Genomic DNA, 19,228 nt, shown 5'->3' on the forward strand with positions numbered 1-19,228 from the left:
TTGTTAACACCAAGTGTTATTACAAGTCAGCACAGTGTTCAGGTTTAAACTATTGTTAACACCAAGTGTTATTACAAGTCAGCACAGTGTTCAGGTTTAAACTATTGTTAACATCAAGTGTTATTACAAGTCAGCACAGTGTTCAGGTTTAAACTATTGTTAACACCAAGTGTTATTACAAGTCAGCACAGTGTTCAGGTTTAAACTATTGTTAACACCAAGTGTTATTACTCTTACAACATAAAGAAAATCAAAGACTGTACACAAATATATCTGAACATTAAGTAGAACTTTTAATTATTCCAATCTATATATTTTCACCCTTAAATTTATTTTATACATAATTATATTTCACTAAGTCTACATCAAAAAATATATTTAAAAACATGAACATGAAACTAATCATTGATATCAAACTATATTATATAATGTCTTCATTGTTTGTTTTTTGTCATTTTTAGTTTTACAAATTCTACTACAACTTTGTTCTGTTGTTGTTACTGTGCCAAAGACATCTCATAATGTGTTTATTTGTTAATTTAATTTCTAATTACGTTTTCATTTAATAAAACTGCTTTTGATAACTAATTACGTTTCATCATTATGTTCATGTTATGTTTTGTAGTTTCAAGTTGTACCACTTTACTTTTAGTATTGGATGGTTAAAACCATCCAATACTAAAAGTAAAGTGGTTAAAACCATCCAACCTAATTATAAAGAGTGAAATTACATTTATGATTTAATATTATTTTATCACATAATATTATCACATAATTTCTTTAAAACACGCACAACCAATTCTATACAATATATCAAGTAAAAAACATTGCATTATTATAAAAGAATCATTTTCATTAAATATGGCAGCACAGCTTATAAAGATTATAATGAATAAGAAACAAACATTCTTGTTTATCTGCATGCTACAGCTGTTAATAATTATTACTTCCGTTGCTAGTGTGCCGCGTGCGGAAGTACGCGCGCGCGCTCCGTCGATGAAAAGGTAAGTATGTCAAAAAAAAATGTTTAAAAACATTTTATAAAAGCTAATGTTTTAGATTATCATATTGATTTAATCTACTATACGATTTATATATAAAAGGTCGTTTTTATATTGATACAAATTTAATTTAGAAATGCAATTATTTGCGATATCAAAAATTGACACCTGCTTGCTGCGAGATTTAAAAATGTGTCTGTTATATAGTAGAAGTAACATACGTTATCAGTGAAAACTAACGACGAATAAATGTAATATTTCTTATTGAACACTTTTCAGACACGTGACGAATGTCGTCAGCTGATAGATTGCAATCGTCCTCAGCTCAGGACACATAATGAGAAATGAAGACAATGTATTAACATCAATGTTGTGAAGTTTACTATCATAGATATAGATATCGAGACCACGTAATGCTAATTGAACTTGTTTGAGAGAACATTCTGATACAAAGTCATTAAATACATCACGTGATAGATTGTAAATCCCAACATCGTCACATTTATCTTGAATGCCTAAAATGTGTGCAATAACTCTTCCCTTTCGCTCCAATGCCATCTTACTACAAAAGTCACGGACACTAAGACGATTATATTGCATACAATACAATTGCATAATTAGACGTATGAAATGCCCGTCACATTGTACACCTGGACTAATGTGATCAATAAACATTCTTATGGAGGTAGATATATCATCCAAATGATCATTTATTTCTAAATCTTTGCTTGTCATGTGATTAATTAATTCATTTACCACAGCATCTTTATGTTCTTTTTTAACAAAGTTTAAATTTCTCAACAGATAGCGATATGTTGACAAACTATTTGTAACCCAGTGCTTGAGGAAACCGCCAGCTTTATCACCAAGGAAACCAATTGCAAACTCTCTCGCTCTGTATAAATGCTCACTCTCTCGTATCACCTTCCACTCATCATCATCCAATGGTGTAAGTAATGTTCGTACATCTGAGCACTCATTCTCCATACCTTCACTTTCACATAATTTGCACAAGTAAAATCCTACCAATGACTCTACTATCAATTTGTGAGGAGGCATAAAAACGTTATCAAAATTCGATTTTAAAATCGGTGGTTCTTCGTAAACAAATCCAAGTTTCACGGACATATCAACCAAATCTTTATTCGTATGTTTATCATTCAAATCTGTCATGTTTATTGAAAGTTGATTTACTTTCAAGCTATCATACATACATTTTCCTAGCAATATCATAGCATTAATGTATTTTGCTGGTGTGTTTTCAAATTTAGAAAGCTTTGCGAATTGTTTTTGTTTGTTGAACTGATTTAAAATGTTACGAAATATTTCTTTAAAAAGTTCAGCTTTATCTGTAGGAAGGCTTTGACTGTCTTGCCATAGCAAACAGATTGAAAAAAGCAGCATTGGATTTTTGCACATTGAATATACGTCTTCATGCTTACGTTTTCGCGAAAACCAATACCTATTGCCTATGAAAATATCTAATTCGTTTCGAAGGGATTTTCCCAATTCTGGTTTTTCAAAATACTCAAAATGTTTGTCAATGTACTTTCCTATGCTCTTGTTATTAAATCCATTAACTCTTATATGTACGTTACTCTCTTTTACGAATTCATCTATGTTTTCTGATCGTGAAGTAAGTATCACGGTACTTTCTTCTAGGTTGTTCTTTTTGAACAGACTAATTACGCTTGGATTATTAAATCTCAATTCGTCTAACCCATCTAGTAGCAGTACAACTTTATCGTCATGTTTGTTTATGAATTTCTTAATTAACCGTGGATCATCTGGGAGATCTGTTTTTAAATTAAAATCTTCCATATCCAGTTGCTTTACAATGAGATCGAAAATGTTATCATCTTTTTCTAAATCCCGTACACTTAAAAGAAATACAATTTTGCCTTCAAATGCTTTAATCGATTGATTAGCCGTAGCCCAGTTGTATGATAAATGCCTTAATATGGTAGTTTTACCTATCCCACCCTCTCCATCAATAAGAGCTCTACATCCAGGTGTGGAGCTGATAACATCTACCACTTCTGTTAATGTTGTTGGTTTGCAGCCTTTATTCTTGTCACCTTCTTTCAGTAGTTCCAAATCAGTGAACATCTGCGAAATGTCAACTTTGTATCTATCACGCATTGTTGCTGGTGTAAATATACTGGCCTGGCTACACAATTTCCTTTGTCTTTGAAGCAGATATTCTTCAATCTTGTCTAGATGCGAAGAAAAATGGCAAAAACAATATTTAGTTAATACATTTATTTTATTTAATAAGAGCCTTGCAATTTCTAGTACTGTAATACAATAAAATAGTGCTGGAGCCGCGCCCCGAAATAGTAAACCAAGTAAATAATATAGAGGGCGACAAACACAATTTATTATCAATCAGAAAGAAAACTCGGTTAACGACTGGTGGTCGCCAGCAAATCGTAACAACCGTTAAAATAATGTAGAGCAATCCACCGCTTATGGTAAAACCATATCAATCATATATGCTGATGGCCGCTTTTAGGAAGAAAGCAAGGCGGTCGCTTTTTTTTAAACAAAGGTTCAATTTTGCAAAAAATATAATAATTCTATGCTGTCGATAGTAAAACTACATTAGCGTAAGGCAATTTCGTTACTCCATTAACTGTTCTACATAAGCTGTGTGTGTTTCTACTAGCTGGAAGTTTAACTAAAGCTGATTAATTGTTTTATGAAGACATTTTATTTTCAAATTAATTATGATTTTATAATGAGCAAGACGATGTGATTTTATTATTCATTCAATCTTTTATCTCGGAATCTCTGGTCCATAGAAAGTAAAATTAAATAAATGAATTAAAAATAAAAATTATTACTACTCATCTCATGTTTTTAAGATTTGATTGTTACAGAAATGTAGTATGAGGCCAACTATTCACTTTAAAATGTTCCCTTGTATATATTATTGTTGTTTATTTTTCCCCCAGATCAGAAACTTTAATCGCACACCTTATGGTTAATGAAGAGTATTGTTGCAAATTTCGTTTTTTTCATTGAATTGTAGTGCAGGCGGAATTATAGAGGGCAGCAAACACAATTTTTAATCCATCGGAAGTAATAAAACGTCCTCTGAAAATCTAACTTTTATTTTTATTTTTTATTTTTTATTTATTCAATTTCTGCCATAAACATAAGAAGACAAAACAATTATAAAAGGAGGCAAGGAAAGACCAAACAGGTGCTAAACACCTATGCTAGTTGGTCAACCCAGAACAGAGAAAAATAAATAAATTACGTTCTACAATAAAAGCATCGACAAGAAAGCGACCAACTAAACACATTTTCAATATCAAAATTATTTAAAAAATAAATATTGAGATAATTAAGTAATTTGGTTTTAAAAGAACTAACAGAAATATTTAAGTTGCGGATTTCACTGGGTAAGTTATTCCAAATTCTGGTAACACGTGGGATATATGATTGAAAAGAAGATTCAGTATACTGTATGCAGTATACTACTATTTTTGTTTGTATTCAGTAAACGAACTTTGTAATGCGGATTAGAATTAAGCTTATTGGATCTCAAAGAATAATAATATGTGCAATATGAGACTTACTTATTATGATGTTAACAACATTTCGTTTTGGTGAAGCTTCCTAATTATTATATCGTCCTCTGAAAATCTAACTTTTAAGTATACTACTATTTTTGTTTGTATTCAGTAAAACAAACTTTGTAATGCGGATTAGAATTAAGCTTATTGGATCTCAAAGAATAATATGTGTAATACGAGTCTTACTTATTATGATGTTAACAACATTTCGTTTTAAAAACAATGAAGCTTCCTAGTTATTATATCGTTCTACACGTGGTCAGAATTGGAGTTAAACATCAAAAAGAATTTTGTAAATAATAAGAAAAAAATTTAAAAAAAAATTATTATTATTCTACCTAAAAACTACCGATTGAGAGCAAAATTATACGGTACATTATTAGTAACTAACCTGTTTCTGATTTAACTTCTTTTGGAATACTGCTCGCCGCTGGCGCTGTTTTAATAAATGACAAAAATCTAAATGTACAATGATATTCTATATTTCTTTAAAAAAATGTTAATTGGGAGCATTAATTCAAAATGAATATGTTTCATTATGTATAAGAAACTAACATAACAAAACAGAGATAATGTTCATTAAAGGACAATAGACAGACAGACAGATTATCCACAATTTATGAATTAATTATGTATCCATGAAAATAAAAGGGATTATAGAGGGCGGCAAACAGAATATAGCATTAATAAGAATGACATTTTAACAATGTTGTTTGAAATAAGATGATTGTAACTACAGTACATCAGCATGAAATATTACGGTGAATTACTATTTTAAAATTTGATTACAAAATCTCATCAATCATGTTTATGAAGAAATTTTATTTTCAAATTAATTATGATTAAATGAGCAAAATTAAAGTAAGACGATGTGATTTTATTATTCATTCAATCTTTTATTTAGGAACCTCTGGTCCATAGAAAGTAAAATTAAATATAAATTTAAATAAAGACCGTACTAATTGCTACTACTCATCTCATGTTTTTATAGCATTAAGAATGTTTGATTGTTACAGAAATGTAGTAGGTCAAGTATTCACTTTAAAATGTTCCCTTGTATATATTATTGTTGTTTATTTTTTCGCCAGTATCAGAAACCTTAATCACACTTTATGGTTAATGAAGTTATTGTTGCAACTTTCGGTTTTTCATTGAATTGTAGAAAAGGCGGAATTATAGAGGGCGGCAAACACAATTTTTAATTTAAGTAAATATTTTGTAAATATTATGTCTTGTTGTAGCAAATATTTAAAATTAGTATGCTACAAAAGAGCAAAATTATAGGCCTGCGGTACATTATTAGTAACTAACCTGTTTCTGATTTCACTTCTTTTGGCATTCCTTGTTCTTCATTACAACTGGTTGCCATGTGACCTGTTTTAATAATAACATAATAAGAACAACAATTATTATTATTCTACCTAAAGAAATACCGATTGGGTACATTTTTAGTAAACTAATGATTTAAACCCGTTTATAATATAATTATAACTAATAAACTTCGTTATAAATTATAGTTAAATGCACATTTATAAATTACGTAATTAATTAGGTTCTATTTAAATGATCTCAAGTAAGTGTATTATGCATAACAATGTGGCGATCTACCTTTTAGAAAACTTTGTGCATGTTGGTTTATACGCTTTGCAAAAGTGTCACGGTCGTCTTGTGAATTCAAACGTCCGGCTTTCTCAATGTGATATACAACATCCCATATATTGTTATAGTTGTAGGCACGCAGTTTGTAGAAACCAATAACCCTCATCAAATCGTCTTCGTCAGTGTTAGTTAGCACATTAAACATTGCTCTGCGATATGCTGTTAATCCAACACCTGCTGTATCGCTACTTTGGATAGTGTTCTTATATTTGTCTATGCGTTTTGTTGCTGAGGCCATCTTGGTTACTTCAGCAATGTCCGACAACAGCTTAACATCAGTTTTGGAAATACATCCACGGTCAGTAAGTTGATTAAGTAAAACTAGGGCTGATTTTTCATCAAGAGTTCCAATGGGTATAATACCAAATAGAAGCATTCTCAGCCATCGCAGGTTTACACCAGCATAGTATTCACTGAGTTCACTCAGAAATGTTTGGAATTCTACAACATTTTCATCCATTTTGAATCTGTAAAGAATAATAATAAATTTAATTTTGTCAAATTTTACTTTTTTACTGATTTTATCAACTTCGATAGAAATGTTTTTTTTCTACCGTTTTTAAAAATACTTTTTGAATTGTACACATTTTCAGAATATTATTAATAAGCATAATAGACCATTATTTGATTGTATATAGAAATAATGCTCTCATTTTATGTTTTATTCAGTTGGACCAAAAATGTCAAAAGTCATTGATTTCACACAGTTCATTATACCAGTACATTTTTTTTCATAGACGTACGTTATTTACCATATACCTAGCAGCATCGTCTTGAGTTTTAAATATGAAATAGAACGAATATAAAAACATTCATTCGTATTTGTTATAGAACATCGAAATAGATTCTTGTCATTGTAACTGTCATTGTTCTGATCTCGTTGTGAAGGAGCGATCGCGTGGTGCGCGTCACAGAACAGACGGTGCTGTATTGGATATACGTGAAAAAAAAAGTACTTTTTCACGATCGTTAAATAGTACGTACTATTTCACGCCATGTGATACAATCATCCAATCAAATGACATAAATGTATGTAGGTGTTATATAAAATTGTTTAATTCATTGGTTATCACCTTTTAAAATTAGTGGCACAAAAAAAAATCAAATATAAAATACATAAAACATAATATTATAAGAAGTAGGAATCAAAATAATATTCAAGAGTGAAAACACAATAAAAAAAAAATAGGTAGTTTTGATTGATTACAACTATTATGCTATGCTCGCTTATGTACAGTATTATAGGCATTAATTATATCAAGGTATCTCCAAAACAAACACAATTAAATGCACACATCAGAAATCACAATTTAATTTCTTTCCTTTCATTCCATAAAGTGCGGCGAAAAAATGTGGTCATAAATATTTTATATTGATTCGTATTTTCGTTTGTAGACATTTTTTTATAGAATAGTAATTTTTTCCACGTACTTTAGTTGAAAAAGAGAATTCAAAAAAAAGTTTAACCATTCCATCGAAACATGCAGTATTATAAGGTTATTATTGCTCGTTCATTCAGAATCAGAAGCCATTATGGATGTCACCATTTGCCAAATTCTTTTTTGTAGCCCTAGTTTTTACAAATCTACGCGCCACATTATAGAGGAGATGAAACAAATCTAAACCATATGTGTTTGCACAATTATTTATCAATGTCATCAAACAGCGTCCCGTATCTTTTCTTTCGACTAAAAAGCATTTTTAGCGTATTTTATTTGCACGATTTGTCTAGAAAAAATGTTTCAATTAACAATGACTGTCCTGAATGATACCTGCTAAGTTAGTAGTAATAATTCCTTTTTAACAAGAAGACCATTTGGTATAATTTGGATAAATTTAGGTTTTATCTTATCTTTATCTTATTTACCTCTGTATGAGTCTGTTAGATTAGATCAAATAGGGTTGGTGAAATATGTCAAACTTATGAAGTGACGATCGTTTCATACCAAGTATTGAACTTGGTATGAAACGATCGTGTGCAGTTTGTTCATAGTCAATTTAGTGACGAGCATCCGGGTAATTTATAATGTTCTTCATGTTTCGCACGCGTACTTAGGATTATATTGGATAGGTTGGGTAATCAGTGACAAACTGGAGTAACCTCACCAAAATGGAATAGTCAAGATTAAACGAATTTACTGTATTACACTAGCATAGTAAAATGATTAAAACAGAAATGTAAGTATTTTATCTGTTGTGTTTATTGTGATAGCCACATTCTGAATTGAGAGACGAGAAAATGCATGCGTTGTTGTTAAGAGTGTATACATTATATTATTAGCAAAGAAAGGTAAGAATGGACAAAGTCGATGATTCTCACCTACAAAACAGAAACAAATATAGATTACTTACAGGTTAACGAGGTCATCTGTTGCTATGAACAATGTTTCCTCTGAGTTCGTCGTCAAGGCCTTTTCACTTAAGTACCAACTGTTGTAATGTTTCCTTTAAGTTGCAATACAAATGTATTATTTTAGTTGGCGGTGTTAGTATTGCGCAGAACGCAAGAGGAGTGAACACCCGCTACATTTATGATTATAGGTTCGGTAATCAGCCGAGGATTATGATCAGGTTCGGCAATCACCCGAGGATTATGATCAGGTTCGGTACGATATACTTTGTGGGACAGAGTGCCCTCAGGTTCCTTTGTGACAAATACGTCAAGAAATGGTAAACTGTAAAATTCTTTTGTTACTCAGAGAAACTCGCCGTTTGTTGACGATTAGTGTGTAGTGCACAGAATAGTACGTTCAGTGATATTAACAAGACATTACCACAACCCACACTCTACTCCAAATATCCATGGAAGCATAACCATCAGAACTATGCCTTATATTCTCATATTATTGTTCCGAACTATATTAATGAAATATTGTAAACTTACAATTGGCTTAAGACTGGACTGTAACTGGATCTCGTATCTGGACTATCAATATACCGATACAGTAAAATATGACGATTTGTAGCATCAACTGCACCACTCCCTTTTGACGACAACTACTGTGTAATTATTATTCATAATCCACGAATGTATGCTATATTGACTTTGTCCGTGACGTCACAAAAGCTATTCCACGGTACAACGGTCTTTCTGTTGAAACACAATGTGCACGATTGTATCGGCAGCGTCGTACGACGTCTATAAATATTCCATTCAAAATTCCATAGAAAGTATTTTTAGAAAATTACCAGCTAAAATCTTTTTAAATAATATTGCAAAAAAACTGCAAAATGAATGTTATGGAAACACCAAAAGGGAATTGGTTTAAATACTAAAAGAAATGAGAATTCACATTTGTGTATAAATATAGACGGCAATAATGTTTTAATATTTGTACTATATCTATATCATTTTAATAACTATTTTTGTAATATTGCTTCTGATCTGGTATCTTAACTCACTTTGTGCAATACTTCATATACTGACTCTAAATTTATTTAATCATTTTACACCTCTAGAAATGTGTTTCCGAACAAATTAGTTTTACCTGAAGTTACCGAAGAAAACATTTTGATAAAATCGCAGCCAGATTCTTAAAAAGCCTTTAACGTTTATTATTAACAAATCTATAATTAAGAATTCTGTTCCTGGTGATATGAAATTAGCTAAGATGTTGCCTCTCCATAAGAAAGGTCCCAAAGATAATGTAAGGAATTACAGACCAATTAGTATTTTAAGTACCGTATCTAAAATTTTGGAAAAAGTAGTTTATAAACAACGTGAAAAGTACTTGTCTGACAATAATGTATTGTATACTTTTCAAAGTGGTTTTAGAAAAGGTTTCTCTACCGACTCAGTCCTCATTCACCTAAATGATTGTCTTAGAAGAGGCTTCTCTACCAACTCAGTCCTCATTCACCTAAATGATTGTCTTAGAAGAGGCTTCTCTACCAACTCAGTCCTCATTCACCTAAATGATTGTCTTAGAAGAGGCTTCTCTACCGACTCAGTCCTCATTCACCTAAATGATTGTCTTAGAAGAGGCTTCTCTACCGACTCAGTCCTCATTCACCTAAATGATTGTCTTATAAGAGGCTTCTCTACCGACTCAGTCCTCATTCACCTAAATGATTGTCTTATAAGAGGCTTCTCTACCGACTCAGTCCTCATTCACCTAAATGATTGTCTTATAAGAGGCTTCTCTACCGACTCAGTCCTCATTCACCTAAATGATTGTCTTATAAGAGGCTTCTCTACCGACTCAGTCCTCATTCACCTAAATGATTGTCTTAGAAGAGGCTTCTCTACCGACTCAGTCCTCATTCACCTAAATGATTGTCTTAGAAGAGGCTTCTCTCTACCGACTTAGTCCTCATTCACCTAAATGATTGTCTTATAAGAGGCTTCTCTACCGACTCAGTCCTCATTCACCTAAATGATTGTCTTAGAAGAGGGTTCTCTACCGACTCAGTCCTTATTCACCTAAACGATTGTCTTAGAAGAGGGTTCTCTACCGACTTAGTCCTCATTCACCTAAATGATTGTCTTATAAGAGGCTTCTCTACCGACTCAGTCCTCATTCACCTAAATGATTGTCTTATAAGAGGCTTCTCTACCGACTCAGTCCTCATTCACCTAAATGATTGTCTTAGAAGAGGCTTCTCTACCGACTTAGTCCTCATTTACCTAAACGATTGTCTTAGAAGAGGGTTCTCTACCGACTCAGTCCTCATTCACCTAAATGATTGTCTTATAAGAGGCCTCTCTACCGACTCAGTTCTCATTCACCTAAATGATTGTCTTAGAAGTCAAATTTCAAAAGGTAATTTTGTAGACATGGTCATGCTTGACCTGCAGAAGGAGTTTGATACCGTTGACCACTCTATCCTTTGTAAGAAATTAGAGGCAATGGGGATTGGGTCGATCGATTGGTTTAGATATTATTTATCAAATAGAGGACAAATTGTTTGTATTGATTGATATTGATTAACACTTTTTCCCAACATTACAATGTACTCATGGAGTTTCACAGGGCAGTATTCTAGGCCCGCTCCTTTATATTTGTTATATTATCGATATGTCGTATTGATAATGATAGCAAACTATTGCCGATTGGTGGCTCATCGTGATCCATTATACATTTCACATAAACTAGGTCATGGTATGGAATTATGTTACAAGTGGTTAGTTCAAAATAAGTTTTGTCCATGCACCCACAAAAAATGGAGTGCATTTTGTTTGAAAGAAAAGTAAAAAATATTGAGAATTTCAAAATCACTTTTAATGATCAAATATCCTTAGTCATGATTCTATAAGCACCTTGATTTACTAATTGATAACTGCATTTCAAATGAAGAATATGTATTATGAAACTGAAGCAAATTCAACCAGATTGAAATTTCTGTACAGACAGGCTAGCTGTTTGGACAAGCAAAGTAGGAAACTGTTATGCTCTGCATTAATTCAGTGTATTTTCGACTATGCTGCAACAGACTGGTATTCTGGTATAACTTCATTCCTTCCAAATGAACTCCAGGTAACCCAAAACAAAATTGTACGGTTTATTCTCAACATTGCCTCTAAGGTACATATTGGTCAGGAACAACCAAGGCTGTTGGTTATCTGAACATAAACAACATAGTTAAATTTCTAAGATAGACTTCAGGTATTATAGGTCCACGCCTATAAGATATACTATGATGTAGATTCCACTTTTTTAGCAGACAATTTTACAAATATTTCTACGTACTGTACGAGGAAATTAAATGAACATTTTGTAATTCCTAATATCAAAGTGTTAGCTTCGAAAACATTTTATTATCATACTATATTAAAGATTGGAATAATGTTCCACCAAACATAAAAGGTATAAAAACACTTAATGAGTATAAACGTGCTATAAAGCTTTATCTTAGTAGGCCTAATGTGCATAGCTAGACTGATAGTAATTGTGAACGGTTGTTATATTTTTGTGAATGTTTCTATGTTTTTGTTATAAGGACTCCATTGGTAAGCTCTTTTAGATCTAAGGGTAATGATTGTACCGAATAAAACAAACAAACAAAAATGTATCCGACTTATAGTAATAAAAAAAATTGCAGATAATAATTTTTCTGGTACAGTAGGTATATTGATGATTGTAGCTAAACACACGTATACAAATATAAATTGCAAAAGAACTATCAATTATTCCAATATTCATTTGGAAACAACTGCACCCTAGGTCAACTTTAATATCGGGATCACATGCCGCTATTGACTTTGGCCGTGACGTAACAAAAGCTGTTCCACAGTCTAATGCAGGTCTTTCTGTAGATACACAATAGGATTACTGAAGTCTATACTTATTCACTCAAAATTACACTAAACTATTTTTAGAAAAACACACAGAATCCTCGATTTAAATGTCAAGATCAATATACATAATAGAATTATTAAATAAAACGTACGGTAACCTATTTGGTTCTGAAAATGACGTGAGTTTCTCAACGTTTCGATCAATTATGCTTTGATGTTCATAGATAATTATGATCCGACGTCCTGCTTAAGAGTGAGGAGTTTGTTTTCTGATTCTCACAAACAGGATGATCAAAGTAAATTAATGATTGAAACGTCGAGAAACCCAACAATTCATTTATTTCAGAACTCATATATACGCGTACGTGGGTACTGCAGTACAGTACAGTTTTGTTCCTCCCACTGATGCCAGTCGCATCCAAGAGGCAGTCTTCTCTAGCATCCAAATATATGCTGGGTCCGACTGTTGAAGGGCTTCCTTGACTGGGTTAGCTTCTTAGCTCAGGATCGCACTGAAGGAGATTGCCTACTTTGATCCATGGGTCACGATAGTATAGTTTTCGGGCTTGTGCAAAGAGCATTCGTTTTGTTAATGTGTTATTTGGTTCTCGACAGATATGGGCTATGTACTTCAGGTAGTGGACATGTATATAATCTTTTAGTGGAGTTGCACCGACGATATTTTCAACATCTTTATTTGAGAACAGGAGACTGAAAATTCCATCTTCTGTAGATTGCTCTTGGTTCCCTGTAACCTTCGCTTCTTTACATTTATATCCTCCTCTTATATACATTTGATTTCGCCAAGCAAACCTTCAAACAATTCTCATATTGTTCCATTGTCTTTCTTTGTTCAGTCGGCATTTTATACCTTTTATATAATTATTTGCTATAGTGTTTTTTTTATGCTAAAACTGGCATCTTTACCGTCATCATGATGATGACTCAGCATTATCGCATCGTCACTGCGCCGACAATATTACAAAACAATTGTTGTTGTATTGTATTTAAATTCTGGGTAGGAAAAAAAATAAACGAATAGAGTTATATTTTGATATCGAAATAGTGATGAAAAATTAAATTGGTAAAATAAATTATTTTTAAAAAACTGGTACGGTGTCATGTTGTCCGTTGAAGGCGCTCTTTGGTTTCTATTTAAAACGAGTAGAACAGAGTTAAATTTCTAAGATAGACTTCAGGTATTATAGGTCCACGCCTATAAGATATACCATGATGTAGATTCCACTTTTTTAGCAGACAATTTTACAAATATTTCATTTTGTAATTCCTAATATCAAAGTGTTGGATTCGAAAACATTCTATTATAATACTATTAAAGATTGGAATAATGTTCCATCAAACATAAAAGGTATAAAAACACCTAATGAGTATAAACATGTTATAAAGCTTTATCTTAGTAGGCCTAATGTGCATAGGGAGACTAATGCATTGTGAACTGTTGTTATATTTTTGAATTTTTCTATGTTTTTGTTATAAGGACCCCATTGAATAGCTTGCTCTATGGGTAATCCTTGGTATGTTGATTGTACCCCATTGGAAAGCTCTTATAGATCTAATAATCCTTGGTATGTTGATTGTACCTCATTGGAAAGCTCTTCTAGATCTAAGGGTAATCCTTGGTATGTTGATTGTACCGAATAAAACAAACAAACAAAAATGTATCCGACTTATTGTAATGTTAAAATTGCAATTTGTGATTGCATATAATATTTTTTCTGGTACAGTAGGTATATTGATGATTGTATCCAAACACACTTATACAAATATAAATTGCAAAAGAACTATCAATATTCCAATATTCATTTGGAAGCAACTGCACCCTTTAGGTCAACTTTAATATCACGATCACATGCCGCTATTGACTTTGGCCGTGACGTCACAAAAGCTGTTTCACAGTTTAGTGCAGGTCTTTCTGTAGATACACAATAGGATTACTGAAGTCTATACTTATTCACTCAAAATTACACTAAACTATTTTTAGAAAAACACACAGAATCCTCGATTTAAATGTCAAGATCAATATACATAATAGAATTTTTAAATAAAACGTACGGTAACCTATTTGGTTCTGAAAATGACGTTAGTTTCTCAACGTTTCGATCAATTATGCTTTGATGTTCATAGATAATTATGATCCGACGTCCTGCTTAAGAGTGAGGAGTTTGTTTTCTGATTCTCACAAACAGGATGATCAAAGTAAATTAATGATTGAAACGTCGAGAAACCCAACAATTCATTTATTTCAGAACTCATATATACGCGTACGTGGGTACTGCAGTACAGTACAGTTTTGTTCCTCCCACTGATGCCAGTCGCATCCAAGAGGCAGTCTTCTCTAGCATCCAAATATATGCTGGGTCCGACTGTTGAAGGGCTTCCTTGACTGGGTTAGCTTCTTAGCTCAGGATCGCACTGAAGGAGATTGCCTACTTTGATCCATGGGTCACGATAGTATAGTTTTCGGGCTTGTGCAAAGAGCATTCGTTTTGTTAATGTGTTATTTGGTTCTCGACAGATATGGGCTATGTACTTCAGGTAGTGGACATGTATATAATCTTTTAGTGGAGTTGCACCGACGATATTTTCAACATCTTTATTTGAGAACAGGAGACTGAAAATTCCATCTTCTGTAGATTGCTCTTGGTTCCCTGTAACCTTCGCTTCTTTACATTTATATCCTCCTCTTATATACATTTGATTTCGCCAAGCAAACCTTCAAACAATTCTCATATTGTTCCATTGTCTTTCTTTGTTCAGTCGGCATTTTATACCTTTTATATAATTATTTGCTATAGTGTTTTTTTTATGCTAAAACTGGCATCTTTACCGTCATCATGATGATGACTCAGCATTATCGCATCGTCACTGCGCCGACAATATTACAAAACAATTGTTGTTGTATTGTATTTAAATTCTGGGTAGGAAAAAAAATAAACGAATAGAGTTATATTTTGATATCGAAATAGTGATGAAAAATTAAATTGGTAAAATAAATTATTTTTAAAAAACTGGTACGGTGTCATGTTGTCCGTTGAAGGCGCTCTTTGGTTTCTATTTAAAACGAGTAGAACAGAGTTAAATTTCTAAGATAGACTTCAGGTATTATAGGTCCACGCCTATAAGATATACCATGATGTAGATTCCACTTTTTTAGCAGACAATTTTACAAATATTTCATTTTGTAATTCCTAATATCAAAGTGTTGGATTCGAAAACATTCTATTATAATACTATTAAAGATTGGAATAATGTTCCATCAAACATAAAAGGTATAAAAACACCTAATGAGTATAAACATGTTATAAAGCTTTATCTTAGTAGGCCTAATGTGCATAGGGAGACTAATGCATTGTGAACTGTTGTTATATTTTTGAATTTTTCTATGTTTTTGTTATAAGGACCCCATTGAATAGCTTGCTCTATGGGTAATCCTTGGTATGTTGATTGTACCCCATTGGAAAGCTCTTATAGATCTAATAATCCTTGGTATGTTGATTGTACCTCATTGGAAAGCTCTTCTAGATCTAAGGGTAATCCTTGGTATGTTGATTGTACCGAATAAAACAAACAAACAAAAATGTATCCGACTTATTGTAATGTTAAAATTGCAATTTGTGATTGCATATAATATTTTTTCTGGTACAGTAGGTATATTGATGATTGTATCCAAACACACTTATACAAATATAAATTGCAAAAGAACTATCAATATTCCAATATTCATTTGGAAGCAACTGCACCCTTTAGGTCAACTTTAATATCACGATCACATGCCGCTATTGACTTTGGCCGTGACGTCACAAAAGCTGTTTCACAGTTTAGTGCAGGTCTTTCTGTAGATACACAATAGGATTACTGAAGTCTATACTTATTCACTCAAAATTACACTAAACTATTTTTAGAAAAACACACAGAATCCTCGATTTAAATGTCAAGATCAATATACATAATAGAATTATTAAATAAAACGTACGGTAACCTATTTGGTTCTGAAAATGACGTGAGTTTCTCAACGTTTCGATCAATTATGCTTTGATGTTCATAGATAATTATGATCCGACGTCCTGCTTAAGAGTGAGGAGTTTGTTTTCTGATTCTCACAAACAGGATGATCAAAGTAAATTAATGATTGAAACGTCGAGAAACCCAACAATTCATTTATTTCAGAACTCATATATACGCGTACGTGGGTACTGCAGTACAGTACAGTTTTGTTCCTCCCACTGATGCCAGTCGCATCCAAGAGGCAGTCTTCTCTAGCATCCAAATATATGCTGGGTCCGACTGTTGAAGGGCTTCCTTGACTGGGTTAGCTTCTTAGCTCAGGATCGCACTGAAGGAGATTGCCTACTTTGATCCATGGGTCACGATAGTATAGTTTTCGGGCTTGTGCAAAGAGCATTCGTTTTGTTAATGTGTTATTTGGTTCTCGACAGATATGGGCTATGTACTTCAGGTAGTGGACATGTATATAATCTTTTAGTGGAGTTGCACCGACGATATTTTCAACATCTTTATTTGAGAACAGGAGACTGAAAATTCCATCTTCTGTAGATTGCTCTTGGTTCCCTGTAACCTTCGCTTCTTTACATTTATATCCTCCTCTTATATACATTTGATTTCGCCAAGCAAACCTTCAAACAATTCTCATATTGTTCCATTGTCTTTCTTTGTTCAGTCGGCATTTTATACCTTTTATATAATTATTTGCTATAGTGTTTTTTTTATGCTAAAACTGGCATCTTTACCGTCATCATGATGATGACTCAGCATTATCGCATCGTCACTGCGCCGACAATATTACAAAACAATTGTTGTTGTATTGTATTTAAATTCTGGGTAGGAAAAAAAATAAACGAATAGAGTTATATTTTGATATCGAAATAGTGATGAAAAATTAAATTGGTAAAATAAATTATTTTTAAAAAACTGGTACGGTGTCATGTTGTCCGTTGAAGGCGCTCTTTGGTTTCTATTTAAAACGAGTAGAACAGAGTTAAATTTCTAAGATAGACTTCAGGTATTATAGGTCCACGCCTATAAGATATACCATGATGTAGATTCCACTTTTTTAGCAGACAATTTTACAAATATTTCATTTTGTAATTCCTAATATCAAAGTGTTGGATTCGAAAACATTCTATTATAATACTATTAAAGATTGGAATAATGTTCCATCAAACATAAAAGGTATAAAAACACCTAATGAGTATAAACATGTTATAAAGCTTTATCTTAGTAGGCCTAATGTGCATAGGGAGACTAATGCATTGTGAACTGTTGTTATATTTTTGAATTTTTCTATGTTTTTGTTATAAGGACCCCATTGAATAGCTTGCTCTATGGGTAATCCTTGGTATGTTGATTGTACCCCATTGGAAAGCTCTTATAGATCTAATAATCCTTGGTATGTTGATTGTACCTCATTGGAAAGCTCTTCTAGATCTAAGGGTAATCCTTGGTATGTTGATTGTACCGAATAAAACAAACAAACAAAAATGTATCCGACTTATTGTAATGTTAAAATTGCAATTTGTGATTGCATATAATATTTTTTCTGGTACAGTAGGTATATTGATGATTGTATCCAAACACACTTATACAAATATAAATTGCAAAAGAACTATCAATATTCCAATATTCATTTGGAAGCAACTGCACCCTTTAGGTCAACTTTAATATCACGATCACATGCCGCTATTGACTTTGGCCGTGACGTCACAAAAGCTGTTTCACAGTTTAGTGCAGGTCTTTCTGTAGATACACAATAGGATTACTGAAGTCTATACTTATTCACTCAAAATTACACTAAACTATTTTTAGAAAAACACACAGAATCCTCGATTTAAATGTCAAGATCAATATACATAATAGAATTTTTAAATAAAACGTACGGTAACCTATTTAGTTCTGAAAATGACGTGAGTTTCTCAACGTTTCGATCAATTATGCTTTGATGTTCATAGATAATTATGATCCGACGTCCTGCTTAAGAGTGAGGAGTTTGTTTTCTGATTCTCACAAACAGGATGATCAAAGTAAATTAATGATTGAAACGTCGAGAAACCCAACAATTCCATTTCAGAACTCATATATACGCGTACGTGGGTACTGCAGTAGTACAGTACAGTTTTGTTCCTCCCACTGATGCCAGTCGCATCCAAGAGGCAGTCTTCTCTAGCATCCAAATATATGCTGGGTCCGACTGTTGAAGGGCTTCCTTGACTGGGTTAGCTTCTTAGCTTGACTAGGATCGCACTGAAGGAGATTGCTTAATTTGATCCATGGGTCACGATAGTATAGTTTTCGGGCTTGTGAGCATTCGTTTTGTTAATGTGTTATTTGGTTCTCGACAGATATGGGCTATGTACTTCAGGTAGTGGACATGTATATAATCTATTAGTGGAGTTGCACCGACGATATTTTCAACATCTTTATTTGAGAACAGGAGACTGAAAATTCCATTTTCTGTAGATTGCTCTTGGTTCCCTGTAACCTTCGCTTCTTTACATTTATATCCTCCTCTTATATACATTTGATTTCGCCAAGCAAACCTTCAAACAATTCTCATATTGTTCCATTGTCTTTCTTTGTTCAGTCGGCATTCATCATTTTATACCTTTTATATAATTATTTGCTATAGTGTTTTTTTATGCTAAAACTGGCATCTTTACCGTCATCATGATGATGACTCAGCATTATCGCATCGTCACTGCGCCGACAAT

General features: G+C 32.7%; 2 protein-coding genes across 2 annotated transcripts in view; both read right to left on the bottom strand.

Moving 5' to 3' along the window:
• Nucleotides 1-1,262: 1,262 nt before the first annotated feature.
• Nucleotides 1,263-19,228, bottom strand: part of LOC144834645 (NLR family CARD domain-containing protein 4-like) — a 51,567-nt gene continuing 33,601 nt past the window's right edge. The window contains exon 3 of the mRNA XM_078689530.1: nt 1,263-3,217. Within this exon, the coding sequence (XP_078545656.1) occupies nt 1,263-3,143 (1,881 nt within the window). The 5' untranslated portion in view covers nt 3,144-3,217. The remainder of the gene's footprint in view (nt 3,218-19,228) is intronic.
• LOC144836262 (uncharacterized) lies at nt 5,795-6,731 on the bottom strand. The gene is made up of 2 exons (XM_078691516.1): nt 6,194-6,731; nt 5,795-5,959 (listed from the first exon to the last, which is right to left on the bottom strand). Exons 1-2 carry the CDS (start codon nt 6,702-6,704, stop codon nt 5,892-5,894), a joined length of 579 nt encoding a protein of 192 aa, XP_078547642.1. The 5' UTR covers nt 6,705-6,731; the 3' UTR covers nt 5,795-5,891.

Source organism: Antedon bifida, chromosome 2, assembly GCF_963402885.1.
Source record: "Antedon bifida chromosome 2, ecAntBifi1.1, whole genome shotgun sequence".
Classification (NCBI taxonomy): Eukaryota; Metazoa; Echinodermata; class Crinoidea; order Comatulida; family Antedonidae; genus Antedon; species Antedon bifida.

Excerpts from the sequence above, each read along its gene's own strand:
- LOC144836262 (XM_078691516.1), bottom strand. The coding sequence starts at position 6,704 with ATGGATGAAAATGTTGTAGAATTCCAAACATTTCTGAGTGAACTCAGT. Across the intron at positions 5,960-6,193 it reads TGCACAAAGTTTTCTAAAAG|GTCACATGGCAACCAGTTGT; the intron begins GTAGATCGCCAC and ends TTATTAAAACAG.